Below are 18278 nucleotides of genomic sequence, written 5' to 3'. Positions count from 1 at the left end.
GGGCACGTCTAAATGTGTATTTACACCGGCTTAAATTTACTGCACAGTAAATTACTGCACAGTAAATGGGAATAGGCCAGCATCTACACATGTAGGTAGTAATGCGCATTAATGCTGTGTGTGGACTAACCTGGAACTAACTTTAGTCCCAAGTCAGTCCACACAGACAGAATTACTGCGCAGTAACCAAAATTACTAAACGTGTATTTACTGTGCAGTAAGTGAAATTACTGTGCAGTACAGATGCACATCTACACATGCACACCTGTACTGTGCAGTAAATATAGTCCCAAGTTAGTCCATGCACACAGTGTAACTGCACAGTAAGGCGTCTCTATGTGTGTTACTGTGTAGTATCTAATCAGATGTAAATTTGATACCCACATGATGCAGGTCCACACACACAGTATTATTGCACAGTTACCAAAATTACTAAACATGCGCATTTACTGTGCAGTAAGTGACATTACTGTGCAGTACAGATGCGCGTCTACACATGCATGCCTCTACTGTGTAGTAAATATAGTCCCAAGTCAGTCCATGCACCCAGTGTAACTGCACAGTAAGGCATCTCTACATGTGTTACTGTGTAGTATCTAATTGGGTGTAAATTTGACACCCGCATGATGTGGGTATCAAATTTATGCTCAAGTCAGGATAAATCACCATATTTATTGCACATTATGGGTGTGCACATGTAGACGCGTGCCTGTGCTGCACAGTAATTTCAGTTACTGCGCAGTAATTGTGCATGTTTAGTTGTGCCCAGAGTGGAGGAACAAGCCACTTGGAAACAAACCTGAGAAGTCAGCTATTCGAGTGATTTCCCACATTTCGTAGCAAGCTACTGAGCATGTTGGGAAAAAAGGGGAGGAGTCTAGGGTTTTTAAAACAAAATTCACCTCCCTTGCAGAAGGGAACAGGGACAGGCATAAGGAGCAACAGAGCTAGTGGGTGGCTACCTTAGATAAGAGCATCAGAGATATGAAGGGATCCACTTTTCTTACAGGAATGACTGTAAGAGACTCCCAGGATGGCATGCAGCACAGCAGCAGGATGCGGGGAAAAACTGTCTATTTTGAGCCCATGTTATTGCTGAGGATACTCCATGTTTTGAGACTGTGTGTTCTGGGGTTTGTTCTGTTTTGTTCTGTGGTAACTGTAGTAAAGACCTTGGGTTAAAAAAACACGTTTATAGAAACTCTTTTCTCACAGGGGACAGAAACCATCCTCACACCTGGCTTTGGCTGTGTCACACTTTCCTCTGCTCTCAGAACTGTACCAAAAGAAAACCCAGCCTTTCTTCAGAGCAGGCCGAGCTCCTGGCTGTTTTTTGCTAGGGGTGAGAGTAGCAAGGCAGCCTCTCATGCAACTTTTGCAGTGTCCCACCACTTGAGGGCTCTGTTGCTTCCACTATCACAGCGATATAGGACAATATATATCAATATACAATATATCCTGTGCAATCCCGGGCTCTGGTCGTTCTGTCCCGTGTTTTCCCTGTGGCTTCTTGGAAGATCCTTGAAGCAAGCGAGCAGGTGATGGGCGTTCCCAGCCCACTTGCAGAATCCACGTCCATCCATTTCTAATGGGGCAAAGATCTCCATGATCACAGGAAAGCTGCGCTAGGAGCTGCTGTGTCTGGTACAGCTGGAGAAGAGGACTGGAGCAGTGTAGAAGAAGAGACATGCAGCCCCTACCAGAGTCTGCCTCTGCAGCAACCTCGAGATGTCCTGTTTTCAGAGTCTTTCTGGATGAGCTGGTGGGTAAAGCGGGGAATCTGCAATGCTGCTAGCAATGAGGAAAATACCAAAGGACTTCAGGAGAGGTTCTTTACTCTCTGGCCATGACTTAGATCATTAAGCCCCTGGAGTTAAAACAGAGCCAGGCCAGAGAGATGTGAGAGCAGGGGTTAGACATAAAAATAATAATACTTCTTTTTTCTCAATGGTGTCTCAGCTTTTCCTCATTGCAATCAAATGCATTTTTCCTTCAGCACAAATGTGACCAGCCTACATGAGAACAGATTCCCCAGCCATTGGGTAAATGTTCAAAATCACCAAGGTCATTTCTGGATGCTAACATACATTCCTAAGGCTGCTCTCGTTGCTCTTCGGCTAAGAAGTGAATAATACCCAAATGCTTCTAGATATGTCCTCAAGCCACACTCATCACTGTCCTGTGTGGGAGCCAGATCCACAAACAAACTTAGGCATAGCAACACTTGGCATTGCTGCATCTTTTAGGCCCTGCCCTGGAAACCACAGCCCTGCTTTAAGTACCCAGGATCCCTGCACAGTGCATGGGGGCAGCTGGGCACCGCAGAATGAGATTCATCACAGACAGCAATTTACTGGAGGAAGAAGAGCAGGGAAATTCCTAAGCCAGTCAATAGGAGATACTAATAAAAGGAGTATGTCTGAAAGCCCACCCCTCTCTGGGATTTTTAGGTACCTTCCTGCAGTACTGGGTTGGATGCCCACATAAGACCAAGGTCCATTGACCAAATTCCCCTCCAATACTTAGGCACTTACAAGCAAGGGCAAGGCTGGTGCTCCCCATCTTTCATATAACAAGCTAGTGAGTGGAGCACTCACCCGGGGATGGGGGTTCAGACTCACTTCTCTGACCTCCCAGGAAGGTGCCCCAACCACCAGACTAGGGGGGTCAAGTCTGGGGTAGAGGCCCAGGTCACTCTTTCTGAAGCTGTACCGCTGAGCAGGAAAAAACACAAGATTCATGGGCACACAGAGAGAGAAAGAAAGAGAATGCAATGCTGAGCATGGCTCTAGCCCAAGGATGAAAAGGGCGTCTTGGAGTCCAATCCCACAGGACTGTTTTATATATTTTATCCATTGCCCATGGACTGGTAAATAGAGAAGCAGGCAGATGAGGAAAGCCATGAAACTAGAGCCAGCAGGACCTAAGTCCTACTTGAGGTGCCCAAGTTCTCTCATGCATCAAGGCTTGAGCATCTTCCAGTTGTGAGTTGATCAACGTGATCACCCTGTTGCCCCGTGTTTGTTCGCTCAGCCTCTCCTCGCAGGAGAAGCATGTGGCATGGAGCATCTTGCGTAGGTAGTGCTTTAGGGTGTTATCAAAACACACAGACAGCTACCTCGTCACCGAGAGCACCGGAGAGACATCCAAACAGCGTTTCTCCAGAAGGAGGACGCAGCAGTGCAGGCCTTTGAAAAAGGATGAATGCAAGCAACAAGGAGGAGTTCTCATGGCCCCGCAAGCCACACGCAGGGAAAGCCGAGGAGTAAAAAAAGAGACAAACTAAGAAAGCAGCAAAGTGTAAGGAAGTAGAGAAGCCTGGTCCTAACGGGGATAGTTGAAAGGGCCAGGAGCTCTTATTCAAAAGTCCTGCCAAAAAGCAGCACGACATCACTAATCAATCCCAGGGAACCTCCAAATTGGCTGATTTATACTCTTCCATCTGGGAGAGCTTCGGTGGAAAATGGCCAGTGGCAGTCATTACAATTCAGTCTTGGAAGAGGCATGTAGAGCAAGGGCCAGGCAGGTGTCTTCTACCTGCCATACCTGGCTTACAAGCTCTGTTTGTTCTCCTTGCCATTAGATGTGGTTTTACCCATGACTGTTGTAGGGCCTTGGACTGTAAGTCCCTGACGAAGCAAAACCGTGCTTCTCTAAAGTATGACACGCAAAGAGTTCTCACGCTATGTAGGAGCTGTCACAAAAAGGGATCTATTTGCTGATGAATGCTATTATTTGGATATCTGGTCTACCTTGCATGCTTAATAAGAGAAGGCTTTTCTAGCACTATGTTAAATAAATAACTGACCAAACTAGCCTGCTTTTTTAGGCAGGATAAGTGCTTAGCGAAGCTTGTTATAACTAATTGGCTGTTTTGCAAACTGTCTACTAAGGGTTTTTTTCCCCCTCTAAACTAAATTATATGAATTGTGCATAGCTTGTATTTTCCTGTTTTCTCGCTTAAGAAAGCCAGCGAGTTATCAGTAAGAATTATTTATATGCCTGGCTTTGTGGTATTTCTGGGATATTTTTCCTTTCACGATAAGCACAAGTGAATGAGATGATGCGATAGGAGTAGAAGTTGTAAACAAGTTTGCCATGAAAAGGATTTTGCTGACCTTGCTGCATTTTGAAGAGCTTCAGCGTGGATAATATAGGCCTGATGTCATTGACTGCTTGTAGTCTTTCATAGTCCTAAATAATAAATTAGCTGATATGTGCTGGAGTGGTCTTTTGAGATATTATTAATACATTAATTAATTGTTAGCTAGTCCATCTCATGATGGTTGCTCTATGTTATCCACAATTACATTGCACCAGACTGCCACAGGCTCTCCTTGGGAATGAGGGTGAGAAGGTTGACTGTATTTGTTTCATTACAGAAACTTGTGTCAGTAAATGCCAAAGTTGACTATTAGGGGAACATTTAAAATGTGTCACAGATATTTCTCAGTCATACTTTGTATTGGGGAATTCATTTACAAACCGTTAGTAAAAGACAAGTTGCTGTTATAACAGTGTGACAGAAAGGGGTTGGATGTGTTATAGATGGGTCTCAGTTCATCAGTGGCACAGGTGGTCCTTAGCAGCCTGTGACAGCTTGGACTCTGCAGTAGCCTATAGCAATTGCTTAGCCAGTCATCAAAGGATCAACTGATCATTGATTCATTCTTTCTAACCATACAAAAATTGAATCTTACTGTGAACAATAACTAGGTCGACCATGTAGGCCAGGGACAGAAGTTACACATAAACTGGTTTAAGTGATCGGAAACTGAGTTAAACCTGTAACAGAAGTTCAGCTTTCAAAATGGCCCAAACTGGCTTAGGATAAACCTGGTTGCATGTAGTATCAGACTTAACTGATTTAGGTCAAGCCAGTTTATAGAACTCTGTCCCAGACCCCTTCCTGGTTCAAGTTAACTCACAGTCCCCCAGCATCCCAGCATGCTTTGCAGCCCTGGGCTATGCTGTCTGCTCTAGTGGAGTAGGGACTGCTTCGCCTTTCTCCTCCCTAGCCTGCTTCCTGCCTGAGTCCATCAGCCCAGTGGGATGGAGGGGGGTGGGCACAGACCCCCAGACCCCCTTATCCAGGGTCTACATAGTCCAATGGGAGAGGGAAAACCCCCGTGGTGCGGGCTTTTTGACCCTCAGCAGCCCTCCCCTCTTCCCCCTTCCCAGCTCCTGATTGCTCCAGCTTCTCCTCCAGGAGGGAGGCAGCAGTCCTCCTGGTTGGGTGCCTGCCCATGCAGCCCAGCATGGGTGCACCATGGAGCCCCTGCCTTGTGGGGCTTCCCATCACCCCAGCCCAGGGTCTCCCCAGCCCCAGGCAGCCCCAGGGAGTGGAGGGGAGTTCTGCCTCTCCCAAACCCCACAGCTGCTTGCCTTATCTCCTGCGAGTCTCAGGGGCAGACCTGGGAAGCCCCAGGGAGTGGAGGGAAAAGGGAAATCATCCTGTTCCTCTGCAGCCAGTTTTGTCTGAGCTGCTGTGAGTCTGAGGCAAAACTTTTTGCAGAGGAGCAGAAGAATTTCCCTCTTCTCCCTGGGGCTACCCCTGTGCCTTGCAGCAAATAAGGTAAGCAGGTCTGGGATATGGGAGGGGAAGATTGCCCTCAGCTCCCTGGGGCTGCCCGGGGCTGGGAGAACCTGGACTGGGCTGGGGGGAAGCCCTCAAAGGCAGGGGCTCCCCAGTGCCTCCATGCTGGGCTGCATGGGCGGGCACCCAGCTGGGAGGACTCCTCCCTCCTCCCTCCAGGTTGCTCCCCAGGGCTGCCTGGGCTGTGGGACCAGGCAGGGAGTTTCTAAACCCCCTGTTGGGGGGGAAAAAGGGGTGGGATTGGGGGGCATGTACTGGGGAGACAATCCAGGATGCTTGGCTGGGCTGGGAGACGTCCTCTAATGTCCAGCGCCTACTGGCTTGGGTCAGTGCAGACCTCCCCCTGCCTTTCCCAATTGAAAACTGGTTATCAGTTCAACCTATGCAGTTTAGAGGATGCTACCTAGATTGAATTGATTCAGCCTCAGGCTTTTTGACTGTCTGTACTTAGCCATGGTGGAAATCCTGGAAATCTGGGACATCACCTGGGAAACGCGGGACGCTACAACCCTCCCCACCCAGGCGCTCTCACAAGTTGGCAGGGGCAGAGCTGCGTGCCTGCAAGGTGCTCTGCACTGCTCCAACTCCCGATCAGACTGCACCCCATGCCCTTGCTTTTCCAGGACACCCATTATAATGCTCAACAGCCAGCTGGTACCAGCTTCTGAAACCTGGGACTGTCCCTGCTAAACCAGGACATATGGTTACCCTACCTATAACCCATTTTTCGGTTGACTTCAGCATCTCTCCCTCATCCCCGCTTGCTTTGCAATAAATTATTTTCATGTTGGGATTGCCAAGAGGGTGGAAAATACTCTAGGAATGGGAAAACACAACCCCTTTCCCAAACAGTCAAGCCCATTTCAACTAATGTTGGTTCAGACTGAATCAAGGGAACTTAAGAAGTTCATCCTTCAGTTGTTAACCTTAAAAAATAATCATATAATAGACACTTATTTTCAAAGTGCCCCTTTTATCAGAAAAAAAATCAGGGAAAAACCAACAACAACTCCTGGAGCACTGTTTTCCTTATGGTTGCAATAGATGGCACGAGAGAGGGGTTCTCTGTTATCCCACGCCAGAAAACCAGACACCACCCAAACAGCGTCTTAGTGAGACAATGACATTTCTTTGGAGAGAGTTCTCTTTTCCTATGTAGCTATTCAATGACAGAGAAATTTCCAGTCTGGGGTTCAGGGGTCCAACCCCTGCTGCTGAAATATTGCCCCCCTCTACTGACCCCAGAGTTGAAGAGAAGCAGTGATGGTATCAATAACTGTCACATACTCTGAAGTGTCAAACCACTTCCTACCTACTGCAGCAAAACTCTGTCTCGCAGAGCCTTAAGCATGATTTCCTGGATGAAAGTTAGTAATACCTGAACAGAGAGCAGCTTTATTCTCTCAGGCAGATCTAGCCAGCAAAACAATGATTTGCTGACCAGAGAGAAATGTCCTAGCTGAACCTTCAAAACACGTTCTTATTATGCTCTAATAAAGGGAGACATCACTGATTCACCAGGCAAAAAGCCTGTTACTCTTTGAAAACCCTCCTCCTCATCCTTGGTGCTACGGAGAAAAGACTTGAGCAAGTTACATGGAGCATGCTTTCCTTTTGATGTGGGTCATAATCGGTTCCATAGCGGGGACTGGAAGTGGAGCAGGTAAGAGACCATTGCTACTTTTGCTATTGCTTGGTTGGTCACGGGTGACTGACTTTCTTGCCACCTGATGATAGGGAAAAAGCAAATAGTTTGAGAACCTGCTATTCTAAGGAGGTGAATAGAAAGAGCAGGGGCGCTCACAAACCAACAGCTGGAGACGGTCCAGAGCAGGTGAAATCTTTTGAGTAATGTACAGCTCCTCTAACCCATCCCTGGAACAGTAGGCAGATCAAAGGAATACTTGGCACACATCTAGCTTTAAAAGCTCTTAGGAAATTTTTTTCCATTTCACACGAGACTTTAGGAAAGCTACACATAGACATCGAAATGCCAATATCTCTGCAAGAGAATTTGATGGACCTGTTATTAGTGAACCAGTATAATCCAGGTTTGCTACAGATGCCATTAATACAACATGCGCTCCTTCACTCCAGCATTTCTACCCATTCATTGTGGGATGAATCTTTCAGCAGCTGATGTAAATTTACAATGGGATTGCTAACTAGGGCAGATGCATTAAGAAATTGGCTGAATGTGAGGAATAGGTTGGAAATATAATCCTATGTTTGAGTTTGAACTGGGTTGAATGCAAAAGTGCTTGTTAGGTCATTTCCTTCCAGGGGTCTGACGGACTCCAAAAGCCAGAGGCAGGAGCAAAGACGATCATATAGACTAGGACCTAGGGAAGCAACCTCGGATGAAATGGAGACATGGCTAAATGACCATGAAATTGTACTGGGACCACTGTGAGTGCATGGGATCACTTGCAATGAAACCAACTGCTTCCCTAGTCAGCTGAGACAAAACCACTCCCTCTTGAGGTGACTGTACCCCCATAAAGAGACTTGTGTTTTATTAAAAGAGACATCTTAATGGCAAAATGCAATGCCACTGTTCCTGGCCTCTTTTTAAATGCTGTTTGAGACACCATCGATGTGCAATGTTCAGCAGGGGATATGTAAATGGGATGAGTTATGGAATGAGTCAAGTCCTGCATATAGCATTTTCTGTTTTACTGTGCCCTGGGACACAATTGCACAAGCTCTTGCTGACAGCACAGCATTTATCAGAAACATTTCTTAGATGGGTGGAAAAACTGAGGGGTGTCTAATAGTTGCACTTTGTACTGAATTCTGCAATTGGATTCTGCAATGAAGCTAAATATATGCCTAATTAACCTTCATTGATTTTTCCACACACATCTCTGCTGCGGGGCTACCCCTCTTTTCTGTTTCTTGTACTTCTGATGAATTCCTAATTCACAGGCTTACAACAGTTGTAACTTCCTTTTGTGGTTCTCTTTATTTTCAACTGCTTTGGAATCTGAAATCTTGTTTTTTTTACCAAAATATGTGTCCCTCTGGGTTTGTTATTGTAGGGTTGTCTGTAAGTGCTATCACTGCTGGTTTTGTTGATTTTTTTTTCCAATGGGGAACATGTAATGGATAGCAAGGAGTCCTGCAATAAGATATAGCAATGTAAAAGGGGACGGTCAAATTCTGGGCCAAAATTGAAAACATCTCTACAGTGCCGTAGCAAGTTTGGGGGGGTCGGAAGGGGGTGAGTGGGGCAACTGCCCTGGGTGCCAAAGCAAAGGTGCTGCCCAGCTGGGGCAGGGTGTGGGACGGAGCTGCAAGAGGCTCATTTGGGGGGGCGAGGGATGGGCTCATTTGGGGGGGCGAGGGAAGGGCACTCTTGGACAAGCATGGAGGGTGCGTGTGCATGCGGCGAGGGTGGGCTGCCACCGCGGGCTTTGCCCCGGGTACCAAATTTCATTGCTACGGCACTGCATCTGTAACTACTGCTCCTCCACTATACCTGACACCCTATTTTCATTCTCCCAGCTCTCCTAGGTTTGCAGTTCAGCTGCATAACTTGGATTGTGTTATGCAGTTCATATATAGCAGCAGGTTTTCTAAGAAAACATATTGTCAATAATGAGTATCGCTGGACCATGAATGACAATAAGGATGCTTAGCTCTTACACAGCACTTTTTATCTGTAGACACCACAGTGATCATAAGAAGTGCCGTACTAGGTCAGAGCAATGGTCCATTTAGGCCAGAGTCCTGTCTCTGGCAGCAGCAGCAGTAGATGCTGTGGAGGAGGGAAATACGAGCAGATCATGTCTACAGTGATCCTTGTCATACCTTTCCTGGCATCCACTGTCATTGGTTTAGGGATGTCAAAAGATGCATCCCTGACTGTTCAATTTAAGAGTTACTAATGGATCTGTCCCCCATACATTAGTCTAATCCCTTTTTAAACCTGTCCATTTTCTCTGCCTCTGCGACCTCCAATGGCAACAAAGTCTATTAATTAACTAGCTGCTTTATAAAACATGGGCAAGCACCATTTCCCTACTTTATATATAAGGCAAGTATGGTATGGAGATATCATTCAGTTATTTAAAGCTCCCCTGTGTATCAGAGATGGTAAGAGACCCCCTGATCCTAGACTCTTGGTTCAGTGGACCGTATTTGTTCCCCACCATATTATTTATTATTTGAATTATAGTAGACCATGAAGCCCTAGTCATGACACTTTGTGTAAGGCGCTATACAAACAAAGAACAAAAAGATGGTCCGTGCCCCAGAAAGTTTACAATCTCAGGGTTGATCTTACGGAAATATATTTTATGGATATGTGACTTAAAATGAGACAGGATTAAAATCAGAGTGAAAGAACTTATTTTCAGATGCAGGGCACCAGCTCTCCGTAGTTAGCATGGCAAGTATTAATTTCTTGCATTTTCATTGAAGTCTGTGATGGATTTAAAAATACGCTCTCCTTATATTTGTGTGTCGGCGCACATCACTAGGGGCATCAGGATGCCATACAAGATGATACCCACCAGATCCATGTTATTCTCAGTGAGCTCACTGGAAAACAAGGCACCTTATTTCAATCCGCTGGATGCCTAGTTGTAGGAGGCAAATGCTTACAGCTTTGTCTGCCCCACAAGACTGGACAGGCAGAAGATGCTACAGACCAGGACTCTCCAGGACCTACCCCCATTTTAAGATAAGAGGTTTGCTTTGCCCTGGTCTCTTATTTTCTCTCCTAATACCTTTTCCTTACCACCACTGATAACTCCAATAAACTTCCTCTGCCCCGGATCTACCATCATGACAGGATCTCCTTCTCATCCCAGATGCAATGGTCCGTTGCCGCTGTGCAAGGTTTGTTGAACTTTCTCCCTCACCTCTCTCCTCTCCCTCTTCTAGCTCTAAACTTTGAGGGAATATCTTTTCATTCTTGCTGTCCACATCTTTCCTCTCCTCCTACACACCCTTCCAACAATTTCTCCTTCCCAGCACCCTTCCTGCCTTATTCTCTGTGCCAGTGAATTCTCCTTGGTCTATACAATTTTGTCACTATGGTCCTGTCTTTTATCATCTGTTTCTAGTGTGAATCCACCACAGCTGGCAATCTGCTCCCTTCTATCCTTTATAAAATGCTATAACCTATATCAGATTACAAAAATGGTTAATACTAGAGAATAATGCCTATTCAGTCCCTAGCTTCTCTGTAGAGACCACTGACAAAGGACTTTATAGCGGTGACTGGTGTTATAATGTCAGCGTAAGTCTGTCAATGCCCTCGACAGCAAAATTTGAATATCTGAGTTGGTCTAATAAAAGAATCAGACTAACCCAAAGATCCTTGTCTGACTATGTCCTCAGAGCAACACGGCTACAACCTACACCCTTTGTCATGTCAGCAGCCACCTTGGAGAAGTATGATCCCCTTGGCTTTCGCACAATAGCAAGAAGGGTAGAATAAACCAAGAAGAACCAAATAAAACAAATTCTCACATTCTTTCATTGTATCTTTCCCATATCGTTCTCTGCTTGAACAAACTCCTCTGTATCCAAAACTTTCCATCTTTTCTTCAACATCCCTTCCTAAGATCCCTTTTACAGTCACTGGTCACTAGCCTGGCTGCCTGGGTGAGGACTGGAGTCAGAGACAGCATGGGTGGTGATGCTCAAAGAAGCAGAGTACAGGCATAGTAGTTCCCATCCAGTGCTGCTCTGTGTTTGCATTCATTCCTGTGCCGGGTTCTTTCATTTACATGGGATTTGTCTCAGTTAGACCATAACCTCCTCGAGGAAGGATCTTAGTTCTTATCAGAGTCTTGTATCTATCTATCTATCTATCTATCTATCTATCTATCTATCTATCTATCTATCTATCTATCTATCTATCTATCTATCTATCTATCTATCTATCTATCTATCTATGTCTTTAACATATATGATGCTAAACCCAAACCGCAAATGTAACCACCTCCAAACCGAGTATCTTTCCCCAAAACTTCACTTCTCACATCCCACTGCCACTTACAATGCTGGATAAGATACAAAGACTATTCTATTCATAAAGCCCAAGCCAAAACAATTTGTTGTGGGGAATGAGGTGGGGAGTAAAGACATAACAGACTTTCTATAAGGCTCCCTTTTTTTCTTCTATGCAAACTATTTAAGCAAAAGGGGTTGGCGTCTGAAGCAAGCTTATTACCATGTCAGTCCAGTAGATGGTACCAGTTCGTTCTCTTCATCCATTGTCAGTTTTAGTTGTAGGAGACCATGCTCGGAAGATGATCATATTGCAGAGATGGCATCAGACCTCTGCGTGGAATGAGCTTTTTAGGTAGCTTTGAAGGGATCTCTGGGTTTTGACCCAGCCTTGAGTTCTCACTGCCTCTTGAGAAAGACTTTCCTCACTTCATCTCTGCTGCATTATCTTCTCCCATGGTTTCTGCCTCGGGTTTCAGGACTGCCAGCTTCCCGCCCCATCCCTTGATGTCCAACTTGTACTTGGAAAACATATTCTATTCTGTATCTGAGCTGTAAACTTAGTGTCAGAGCCATGTAAAATCTAATCACACACACCTACAAGAGAAAGGAAATTCTTAGTTTAGTGTACTATGGCATGACTCACAGTTTTGTCTTCACCTAACACTAAAAATACCCAATGTCAAATTTCCCCGCTCACCTATTCTGGACAAAAATATTTGGTCTGTATCCTTGTATAAAACCAGCCCTGTTACTATCAAATACTCAAAAACCACGCTCTTGTCAGATTTCTACCACTTATATATTTTGGAACAACTTAATTGGACGGGAAACGCTGAAGGACAGTCCCACGCAATGAAGGAAGTGATACTTAGATGTCACTCTTTCCTCTGAGAATATGTCATTGTATTAGACCCTGAAGTAAACATGTCCCCAGTGAAGTGTAAATTCACCATTAAAAATCCCCTGGCACTTATGCCAAAATAAAAGCATTGGTTTCAATACCCTCACAAATTTGGAACGTAGGTTCATACATTCTGCATACCCAAAATGTCTCATTAAATCTGTCCCAGTTGTTAGAGTTACCATAAACTCCTCAGCTATTGCCATATTTCATCCTGGGTACATGAAGAAAAGATAATTATGCAGTAGGAGGAAAACACGTGTGGTTTGTACAACTCAGTAAAGTTAGTAAAGCATTTGGGGATCCGTTTAAGTTAAATGCCCTATGATAATAAAGATTGCATTCAGAGGTGTTCACTTCTGATCTTCCTCTGATGGTAGCACCCTTGATCTCCCTTGCTCTTTTCTGGTGGCACACTGTGGTTTTTGAGGCTTAAAATTTGTTTGTGCTAAAGATGATAAGTTTGTTACAGAGCATTGAGGGGTGGGGATTGTGGCTTGTGGTGTGCTGAGTTTTGGTGGGGCAGAGTGGATGTTCTTGTGCATCCCTTTGGACTTCCCTTTATTCCCTCTGCTTGTAATTGCACAGGACTAACCCAGATTACCGACATGGTCCTTCCCAGTCCTATCTGCAAATTTGAACCATGAACTGGTATAGGAGACAGGGATATTTTTCGGAGAGCTCTTTACTGACTTGAAGGCTTGCCTGGCCAATTGTGACCAACTCTGGGTCTAAATCCTGTTCAGCCCCCTACCAATTGACAGATAGTTTTAAACTATTGCAAACACTATTGCTTCCTACAGCATTCCTTGTATATAGAGATAGGCTCCACGACAGCAGAACAACAAAGCCAAAAGCAAACATGGGAGCCAGCTACAGTATAACAGCTTAACAAGGAAGTCATGATACGGTGAAAGAAAGTGGCTATTTCAAGACACAGAGACATACCCTTTGTATAGTGGGATATTATCATTTTCAATACAAATACACCATCTCATATATGAGTTATATGGTGCATGGGTATATAATATACACACACGTATATAATATACTCTAGATATGTGTGTGTGTGGGGGATGGTTTGGATAGGGATGATCATGCCTCAGGCTAGATCTCTGGAGGTCCCTTTCAGACCTATTTTTCTAAGATTATTCTATAGAATAATCTATTCTATATCTATCTATCTATCTATCTATCTATCTATCTATCTATCTATCTATCTATCTATCTATCGCTACACAGATATAGATAGAGATGTAGATATATAGATATAATCAATTCATGGAGCAACTGAATGAAATGCTATGGTCTGTGATGCACAAGGGGTAACATCAGAGGATTTAAAGGTCTCTTTTGGCCCCAAATCTATGACCAAGTGGAACAAGACATTGTATGAAGTGTTCCACAACTAGAATTAAACCATTAGCTGTGTGAGAAAGCACAGATCATTTTAACAGTGCTCCATGTCCTCGTTATGACAGAAAATGCAGAGACGCATCCAGAAAGTCACTTTCTAAAGCAGATTTGGACCATTCTGAGGCCTGTCCTAATAAACCTGCAGATGGGCTGAATGGTGGGGGAAACTGGAAAAGAACAAGTTGTACTAAAAAACTATTTTGTATTTAGTGCAGTTAACAAATGTTAACTCAGTTTGGGAATGCTTACACTCAACGTGAGGGCACTTCCCCGTCTGTCTGTCTGTAACATGATAGCCGTTGATCAATCCCCACTTTTCAGGAAATGTCGTAAGCATCAATGGGAGGACTTTGTTGCATTGGGAGAAATTCAGAAGAAGAGAGATCCTGGTATCAGGGAGGGAATGGTGGGGGTGTACACAGAGCCCCAAGCAGGGGGAAGTTGCAGAAAGCTCCTGAAATAGATGGGGATAGAGGGGTGGCACCCAGGCAGCCTGTTAGGAGGAGATGATGTCTGCCAGGAGCCCCTAGTGCATGAGAGGGCCAAGCAACCCAAGTGAAAACACAGCAACACAGAGGGCAATCTTCCTCCCTACCTTACTTGAACATGACTTGGGAGGGTTAAGAGGAGCACACAATTGAATTGTCACCCTCCTGCGTCTGAGTAGAGGGAAAAATTGCATTGAGCACTAGTCTAGTATTGCAAAAGCCAAAGCAATGAGTGCCCTGTAGACTTGACGTTTAAACCATTTAGGTGAATCGCATTAGTAGTAGTAGTAGTAGAAATAGTAGTCGTATTTACATGGCAATATTGCCTGGGGTTTCTTTCATGCACAGACCAGACAAGCACAGACCTGGACACCGTTTGCCCCAAAGAGCTTGCCATCAAAATATAAGATAAGAGCCAAGAGGAGGACATCAATGAGAAATATAAGGAAACAATATCAGTCAGCAGTAGGGACAGTGATCTGAGCCCCCAAGCAGCCCAACCATTGTTAGGGGGGTTTTTGTGGGCATCATAGCAAAGAGCAGTTTCAAGGAGGGATTTGAAGGAGATTAATGAGCTAGCCTTGTAGATATAACCCGGGTGGTACGCAGAGTATACCCCCTCTTCAGTTGAAGGGATGTCAGTGGGTGCGGGAATGCTGCGGGAGCGTGGCAGTTTAGCTGCAGGCCAGCTCACCTCCTATCCCTGCAAAACCAAAGCCGAGACCAGAACACCCAGTGATACTTAACTATTTTCGGGTTTAATGATACAACACAACATAAAAGTTATAACCATAAACTTACATAAAAATATTTCTCTAAATACATATATATATATAGATAGATATATATAGATATCTATAGATAGATAAAGATATCTATAGATATCTATCTATAGATAGATACATACATACATACAGAAACACACACACATCATTTACAGATCTAGATTCACACCAACCATAACTCTTACTCACCCTTATCTTAGGCACAGGCCTAATCCTCTGTGGCTTCCTGTTCAGTGTACAGCCCCTGCCCCTCAACAGGCGAAGGAGCATACAATAACAAAACTCAGGTTAATCATCAATTCAACAACAGGAATACCTGGCAGTGACAGGACAATAATTGAACTGAACACAGTAAGGTTACATCACATGTGCAAAAATAACCAATACAATAGATTCAGACACAAACAGCTTGCAGTCGTCTCGAATAGCAACAATACGGATGCAATATAACAAGCAGAATCCTAGTGGCATAAGGAGCCAGACCACAACCAGTGGCACAGCAGCTCTGCCCAAAGGAGAAATGGCAGCCCAGGGACAGATCCCAGTACCTAATAGGACATCATTACCCTCTCCCAGATGGCTCAGGTAGGAGGGGCCCATAACCATGACACCACCCCTAACAAACCGGGGTCCTAGACTCCCCTGGGCCCAGGGGTGAATCGTCCCCACACCTCAAGGGGCTTCTCCTTGATCACCTGCAGTGGGGAAGGCCCCTAATTTCCTGCGGGAACCTCCTTTCCCTGTGTAACTCACGACTCCCAGCATCCTTCCTCGCAGGGGTGGTTGACCCATCCGGTCACTGCTTACGGCAGGAAGGCCGAGCTGCTTTGTGCAGCCACCGGGGCCTATGAGCCCTCCCTCAGCTCACCGTGCACTGCCCTGTGCACCAGGACCCGCATTGCCTCGTGAAGCTGCAGCGACCTGTCTGTGGCCCTGTGCACCAATCCTTGCACCGATGGCTTAGCTCCTGCCTCGTGTAGGGTTGGGGACCTGCACTACCTTGTGCAGCAGCCAAGGTCCCGTCAGCTCTCCACCAGCCCCATGCACTGCTCTGGGAACTGAAGGGGCTGGGCTCCTGCCTTGTGTAGGGTTGGAGATGCGCGCTGCCTCGAACAGGCTTGGAGACCTGCACTGCCTCATTCAGCCACCAAGGTCCTGTCTGCTCCTGGACCCTCTGTACATGACTCATGCACCAACTCTGTGGCTCCTCCCACAATGGGGCTGGGATGCAGCTGCTTGCTGCTTCCCTGGTCGACAGAGGCATCTTCTGGGCTCTTCTGGGGTAACTGCTCCGCCTTGCTGGTCAGCTCAACCAGCCTCTTCTGCAGCCCTCTGCATCATCCCCCATTAAAGCCACCCATGTGCTTGGCACATGGACTTTTATTCCCTCTGGAGGCTCCGCCCCAGATTGGGAATGGACCAATCAGGAAGCTTGAGGGGTAGTTCCCTTTCCAGTCCTCTATTCCCCCTGCTCCTGGGTCAGGGCAGGGCTGCCTTCTTTCTACCTTGCCCTGATTGGCGGAGAAGGGAAAACTGCCTCTACAAATGGGAGCCTGAGCCCTTTGGGCTCAAGCTAACAATCTGGGCTGCCGGTAAGCACCCGGTAAGCTGCCACATCGTATTTATGGAGTGCTACTCTCACACAGGAATGCTACAAGAGAAAGCTCGAAGACATGTTTGAAAATGTAGTGAGGAGGTGATGAAGTGTGGCATGTCTGGCAAAGTCATCAGCATCCCAAGAGGGTATGAAAGATCATAGCATCATAGAAAATGAGGGTTGGAAGGGACCTCAGAAGGTCACATCTAGTTCAACCCCAGGACCATCCCCAACTAGATCATCCCAGCCAAGGCTTTGTCTAGCCATTTCTTAAAAATCCTTCAAGCATCAAGAGTCCACAACCTGGGTGGCTTGCTCCAGTACTTTACTACCCTCCTTGTGAGCAAGTGTTTCCTAATATCTAACCTAAACTTCCCTTGCTGCAACATGAGCCCATTGCTCCTTGCTGTGTCATCTGCCCCCACTGAGAACAGCCTAGCTCCATCCTCTTCAGAACCGCCCTTCAGGTGCTATTCAAACCCCTCTCAGTCTTCTCTTCTCCAGACTAAAGCCCAGTTCCTTCAGCCTCTCCTCACCAGTGATGTCCCCCAACCCCCTAACAATTTTCATTGCCCTCTGCTGGACTCTCTCCAATTTATCCATATCCTTACTGTAGTGGGGGGCCCAAAACTCGACTCCAGATGTGGCATCACCAGTGCTGAATAGAGGGGAACGATCACTCTCTTGATCTGCTTGCAGTGCTCTTACTATAGAAGCCCAGTATGCTATTAGCCTTCTTTTCAACAAGGGCACATCGCTGGTTCATATTCAGTTTCTTGTCCACTGTCACCCCCAGGTCATTTTTTGCAGAGCTGCTGCTTAACCAGTCAGTCCCCAGCTTGCACCGGTGCAGTGGATTGCTCCGTCCAAAGTACAGAGCTTTGCACTTGTCCTTATTGCACTTCATGAGATATCTTTTGTTCCAATCCTTCAATTTGTTAAGGTCTCTCTGAATCCTAGCTCTATCCTTTAGTGTATCTACTACTCCCCACAGCAAACTTGCTGAGGGTGCACTCCATGCCATCTTCCAGGTCGCTGATGAAGATATTGAACAAAAGCGGTGCCAGAACCAACCCCGGGGCACTCCACTTGAGACTGGTTGCCACCTAGACATAGAGCCATTGACTACTACCCTCTGAGCCCAATGGCCCAGCCAGTTTCCTATGGACCTTACAGTCCATTCATCCAAAACATACATCCATAGCCTGCCTACGAGAATGATGTGGGAGGCCATATCAAAAACCTTGCTAAAGTCAAGGTATATTATGTATATCAAGGTATATATAAGATGGGAGCTTGCATGGGAATAGACTCTGGTAGTCCTTAAAAGCAAAGACAAGTAGATTATGTTTGATGTGATGGAAACAGGAGAGCCAGCAGAGGGAGGCAATATGGTCAAAGATAGGAAAATGTATCTGTGGAGTATTATCCCGACTGGTTAGACTGCACTGACAAAGGCCAAGGAAGGGGAGGTTGTAGCAGTCGACATGTGAGTTTAACAGGATGGAAGAAGAGGAAAAGGTCTGAT

At 45.8% G+C, this 18278-nt stretch overlaps 1 protein-coding gene across 3 annotated transcripts in view; it reads left to right on the top strand.

Annotated features, from left to right (window-relative positions):
* Nucleotides 1-6965: 6965 nt before the first annotated feature.
* Nucleotides 6966-18278, top strand: part of LOC106737583 (interleukin-2 receptor subunit alpha) — a 33910-nt gene continuing 22597 nt past the window's right edge. For 2 of the 3 annotated variants that reach the window (XM_019487599.2, XM_014607488.3), the window contains exon 1: nucleotides 6966-7259. In XM_019487599.2, the coding sequence (XP_019343144.1) occupies nucleotides 7193-7259 (67 nt within the window). In that variant the 5' untranslated portion in view covers nucleotides 6966-7192. Of the gene's footprint in view, nucleotides 7260-15573; nucleotides 15739-18278 lie in introns of those variants that run through there. The other variant, XM_019487600.2, reaches the window with a different exon arrangement.

The sequence above is a fragment of the Alligator mississippiensis genome, chromosome 4 (assembly GCF_030867095.1).
Source record: "Alligator mississippiensis isolate rAllMis1 chromosome 4, rAllMis1, whole genome shotgun sequence".
Lineage (NCBI taxonomy): Eukaryota > Metazoa > Chordata > Crocodylia > Alligatoridae > Alligator > Alligator mississippiensis.
Note: the sequence above shows the minus strand (reverse complement) of the source record. Positions and strands in the feature narration are given on the sequence as shown.